Source organism: Sinocyclocheilus anshuiensis, unplaced genomic scaffold (genome assembly GCF_001515605.1).
Source record: "Sinocyclocheilus anshuiensis isolate Anshui unplaced genomic scaffold, SAMN03320099.WGS_v1.1 scaffold701, whole genome shotgun sequence".
Lineage (NCBI taxonomy): Eukaryota > Metazoa > Chordata > Actinopteri > Cypriniformes > Cyprinidae > Sinocyclocheilus > Sinocyclocheilus anshuiensis.
The window spans coordinates 1,017,471-1,023,243 of record NW_015539895.1 but is presented as its reverse complement, the minus strand read 5'-3'; the positions used below and the strand labels follow the sequence as shown (position 1 = coordinate 1,023,243).

General features: G+C 38.2%; 1 protein-coding gene across 4 annotated transcripts in view; it reads left to right on the top strand.

Annotated features, from left to right (window-relative positions):
• LOC107685930 (RNA binding protein fox-1 homolog 1-like) overlaps window positions 1-5,773 on the top strand; it is a 171,668-nt gene that overhangs the window by 23,412 nt on the left and 142,483 nt on the right. The window contains exon 1 of one of the 4 annotated variants that reach the window (XM_016482692.1): window positions 1,310-1,855. The exons of 1 other annotated variant lie outside the window; for it this stretch is intronic. In XM_016482692.1, coding sequence (XP_016338178.1) covers window positions 1,757-1,855 — 99 coding nt within the window. In that variant the 5' untranslated portion in view covers window positions 1,310-1,756. Of the gene's footprint in view, window positions 1-1,309; window positions 1,856-5,773 lie in introns of those variants that run through there. 2 more of the 4 variants (XM_016482690.1, XM_016482689.1) reach the window with 2 other exon arrangements.

Genomic DNA, 5,773 nt, shown 5'->3' with positions numbered 1-5,773 from the left:
CTACGTCACTGTGTGGGAAGATTTGCATAACACCGCCCAAATGTTCATGCAAAGAAAGAAGGTGTAACTTTGATTTTACGGAGGACGAGGACTATTTCCTGGGAGAGTAGGCTAGCCTATAATGCCGGTGTTCTGACAAATAATGCTGACTCACAGCCTGTAAGTACACTTTCATATTTAAAGGATTTGCCACTGATGATTCAAACGCGAGTTTTGAACAGTGTAGAGTAGCGCTTGTTGTTTTTCGTTTCTCCGATCACAAATGCAGACATGGTTTTATGTTTACGCGGCGCGATGCAACGCAACTCGTAAAAAGTCATTATAATCAGCAATTATGTCCCCACTGGATGCAACAAATGCCTCGTTTGTAATGGGTTTTATTGGTTTTGTCTCGTCGCACCGGGACACGGCATAACAATATGGTAAGGGGCTTAACATTTCCATCACACGTTTGAGGAATTCGGCCAATCAAGATCGATGAGCTTTGTAAAAATCGACACGTTTCAGAAAGGTGGGGCATAGAGGAGAAACAATAATGTACAGTGTGTGGAAAATAATGTTTTTTTTTTTACCTTAAACCGCATAAACACAGTTCATTACACCAGATACACAAAATAATGGTTTTTTTTAGAAACGTCATATGACCCCTTTAACAAATCCCTTTTTGTAATCTTTCATTAACATGTACTTTTTATTTACATGATGTGTGTCATTACAGAATGACAAATTTAAATGTAAACTTTATGGATATCTCAGCTGTTAGGAGCTTGTGATAATAATTCTGAGAATACAACAAAAAAAAGTTTGGTCTATTTTTAATTTAAAAAAAGAAAGAAAATTGTGTACTAAGTCCAACTGAACCACAAAGTGCAAATAAATATGAATGTATAGGCTTTTCCCCTATAGCTATCCATTAAAGGGTTAAATTGTTTATATATTACACTAGAAAACAAAATAAAAAAAAATTTACTCAGAGTGCTATAAGAGAAGCTTCATCCAGTGATTGTCCACAGTAAAATCTTTTATTTAGTTTGAACAGTGGAATGGTAAATAGTGTTAAGTGATATAAATTCAGTAAAGGTATTAGGTTGGACAGGTCTTCCTTACAGCACAAAGCATTACAGGATGATATGAAATGATTTTAATGGAACACAAATGTGATGGCAGTTTGTTTACTTGCTGAGTTCATTTATGTGCGCGCGCTTTATGTGGCCCCGAGTCCATAATAATAAATTATAAGGACAATTCAGTTTCACGCAAGAGAAAAAAATGGAAAGATTCCTCCACCCCCGTTAAAAATGAATGTGTGATTTAGGATTGGCTCCCGCCCCGCATCTCTTCGCCTCGGCTATTCAGATGCTCAATTAAACAGACGGTGCGCCCGGACTCCTCTGACAGCGAATGGAAAATCAGACCCGTTTCAACTTCCCTACGTCCAGTCACCAACTCTAGCATCTCTTGCCCGTGAGTGTGTTTATTTACAAACGCGAGAAACGGACTGAATAGAGTTTCGTGCATATTTACAAGGGCTTTACTCAAATCATCAAGGACAAAACAGACGCGCGCTGTGTTTTCTCTCACCCCCGGGACGCTCGTGCGCAAACATCCACATTTGCTTGTAGCCGGTATTCTGCCGCGTTTGCGCACACTCCGTTGGCTGCTTCAAGGCTTCGTTACAGCAACCGATCCTGCTAAAGCAATCTTTAAAAACCCGCGAACCTCGGCGGACAGGACAGGACGAGCGGACGCAAACACGATGCAGCATCCCTTGACGGGCGGAACGTGCGTCGCCCTGCCGAACGTGGACATGTGTCCGCAGCTCTCCTGTGCCTTGACTTTCATGTACTTACAGCGGGTGAGTGAGCGAGCGCGCGCACGTGCGCCGACGTTCCTCTCCGAACCCGCGAAATCCAGTGCGAATATGCGAAACGCGGTTTGTGGCAAGCCGATTTAACATGTATTCCTTAGAACCTATTGCTAGTACCTTTTATTAGTAATTAGTATTTTATTAGTAAGTGATAGTGACCATTATGTTTTTCAGTTTGACTAGTAACTGTTCATTAGATGCTTGCACTTTTTCTGTTAAGCTAGTCGCTAGTAATTCATTAGGCGCTAGCTAGTTACCTTCTCATTAAGTAGTATATATACCAGGCACGGGTACTATTTATTAGAAACTAGTATATTTCAGTTGTGACTAGCAAGTTTAATTGAACTTTAAAGTAGCTGTTTTGGCTAGTCATTAGGGAAGACATGTGAAAAAGCAACTGACTGTTGAGGTAAGTTATTTTAGCCATAGCATTTGGGATAGTTTCTTGTAATCAGGTGCTAGTAACTAAAAAGACTAGTAAATCTGGAATACATACAAGTCACTATTAGTGACAGTATAGAATCCAATGAATTTGTGAACCTGTGAAACTTAAAAAGTTAGTAGTCACTGTTGGATTACTTTATGCTAATTAAATACACGGGTACTAGTAACATGAAAAATAGATACTAGTTATTAAGGAATAAATGTTCAAGCGGCTTGCCACAAATGGTGTGTGTGAGTGTGAGTGTGGGTGTGCGACCAAGTGAAAGTGGAACACAGATGAAAGTGGACAGTGTGGTTAGAGAGGGATTTTGTCTGCTTGTGTGACTGCGTGTTGGCGTTCTGGTCATGCATCTTTTGTGAATCATCTGTGGCTATTTAAGTTTGTGTATGATCTATTTAAATAAATAAGCTGCCATGTCATCTGTTTTGAATAAACCTTAAAAGTAGTCTATATATAACCATGCATCCTAATGTTGTTTAAAAGAGTGTGAGCTGATTTTCCACTTCTTAGGAGAGGTAAAACACTTCATGTGGTTTTACTGTGTGATAAACAATTCTGCTGACTCTTATGACTTTGCTACATGATATCCTCATGTGCTCAGCATATTGTGTGTGCATGTGTCTGTTTAATGCATTTTGTTTGCTTTAATTCTCATTATTTTGATGTGTGTGTTTTTATTTTTGTAATTACTTATTAGATCATATTTAAATCTCTTTTATGATTAACTTGGACCATATTGCATATCGTTTTAAAAAACATTTTTAATTTAGAGTCTAAAATGATTTTAATTTATTAATAATGTGCTAGACTGCACCCTTGGGCGTCTTTTCATCCCCTGATTATCTGATACACTTGATTGTCATCAGTGCCTTTTCCAAACAGTGAGTCGGAATCTAGAGTGATGACAATTCAAGGGGATTTATCAAATCAAAAGTTAATCTATGGTATTGAGCAGTCATCAGATCCTATGTGCCAGTGCATGTCTCTCTCCAGACTGGACTGAGATCAGTGATCTCATTTAACTTTCATCTGTCCCACCGAGCCACCATTAACCTTCAGTGACACCTGTAACCTTTGTCTTATCCAATAGAAATTGCATTCCATGTCAGTTTAATTGCAAATACAAAAAAAAAAAAAATTCTAACAAAGAGCCAGTTTTTTTTTCTCTAATGAAGCCAGAATATATCAGTCATTCATTTCTATGGAAGAACAGATGCTATTTTTACTGTATGATACTACAGTGCCAGGTTGCATGAAGTGAAGATTAACTGTCATTTTAATAACGTTTCTTATCATGAAAGTTGCTTTGTTTTTATATATCAGTAATTTTGTATTGCTTTAATTTTATTTAAATTTTAAATTTTTTTAAAGTCTGAATTTGTATTTTGCAAAATCTTTTTTCTTTTCTTTTAGCTGGGATTGGTGTTCTAAGATCATTGTGACATAGAGGTTGATTTATTTGATTTTTATTTGTCTGTTTCTCAAATATTTATGTGCCTGCACAAGCATTTCTGTTTTTTCCGTGTGTGAGTGTGTGTGCGCGTTCACGTGTGCTGAGTGAACTGGGAATCTGGGTCTTTGAGACTATTTATAGCTGAGATGTGAGACATTTTGAATGCATCTCACTGCAGCTGGGGTCTCATTCAGGACTAGGCACAGACGACGCAACAATGCTTTATTTTTTTCTCGATTTGCTTTCTTTACATGTGGGTCACGTGGCATGTGGAACGATGTTGTCTAGGAATAGCTTATGTTTTATTGTGTATCAGCTGGGCCTGTAAGTTTGAGTTGATATGGATTGTTTGCATCCATTAGCAGAATTATTTTCATCAACGCAAGTAATTACTTTACAGGAGCGTCTCTCAGCGAAAGCTTCATGTCAAACAGAGATGTTTAATTATTTGCTTCTATTAAAAGTCCCAGCAGTCAGTGCATATATAGCATATGTTATCCCTATATATATATATATGTATGTGTGTGTGTGTGTGTGTGTGTGTGTGCGCGCACGCTTTTCCCAGCACATTTTACTAACGCTGTTTGTCTGCGTTCCCCCTCAGGACTAGGGCGTTTTGTACAGTGCTTGTGTCAGTAGCGGGGCAGGTTTAAGCAGCTGCCAGATAGACCTCACCTGACCCTTAAAGCCGGGGGCGTCCTGCACCCACTCCTATCTCCCTCCTGCCGCAGGACCCCAGCCTGACCTGGAGTGGGCGGTGTGGGAGGTGTGGTCCCCTGGTCTTCACGGCTAAAATCAATCTGGCCCAAAGTCACAAGGCTCTTGCTTTCTTTCAGCAGATCTTTTACGGCCCCCATTTCACTCCTCTCTCTCTTTGCTGCGCCCATCTGTGCTGACTCTGCGTAACTTCTCCTCTCTCTTTCCTTTCCATTACATCTGCTCAGTGCTGTTCATTTAAGTACCCAGCGCACCCATACACCATCACGCCTCTTGGACACTTCTGCTTTTCACTGTTTCTTTCTCAAAAGGCTCATGCATCAAAGTAATAAAAATAAAAACCATGATTCAGACCAGGTGACATTTTGTAGTAGTGTATTTTTGTGTAGTATGACTAAAAACACATTGGGGCTAGTTTTGGGGCTGGTCTATCGATATAATTTAAAGCGTGTGTGTGTGTGTGTGTGTGTGTGTGTGTGTGTGTGTGTGTGTGTGTGTGTGTGTGCGCGTGCGCATGCGCGTGTGCGTGTGCACAAATACTAGATATTTATGCAGCATAATACATTTTTTACTGTACATTTAACTGTAATTAGGTACAGTACTGTTAGAGAGTTGGAATGCTATGCTAAATACTATAAATAAATGCAATAAATGGTATACCAAATTAAAATACCCTTTTAAAATTTAAATATAGTTTTAAATTAATCATAAATTAATTTTATTATGATGGAAATGTGTTTTATAACCTTATATTATTTGAAAGACTACACGGAATGTTTGTAGTTTTCAAATTCATTACTGATTTTTAAAAAAGTCAACTGTAGGGCTCTTTAAACTGCACTGTCCATTCTACTTTTGTCTTTTACTATAAACACAAAAACAGAGAAAATACAACCAACCTATCTGAACTTTGTCATTTTTTAGTGGTGTCTATTATTTAGCCAGTGACAGAAAAACTTACAGGGGTCATATCTTACATATCTGTAAGAATAGACTGATAGTACAAGTCTGGCTCTGATAACTATCTTCATTTTTTTTAGTCAATAATCGATAAATTGCCAATATCATTCCATTCAATATTAAAAATAAAACACTTAAAAAAAAAAAAAAAACGGATTACCTGTAACAGAACCTTAGATATGCTCATATATTCATGAAACATTTATGAAAAACTTACAGTCATGATGTTTTATGTGTCAAATACCCTTTCAAAAGCAAGTCTTGTGTCAATCTAAAAAGTGCTGCTTTATTTCTCTAATGGCTCTTTTTAATGGAGGGGGGGGGGGGGGGT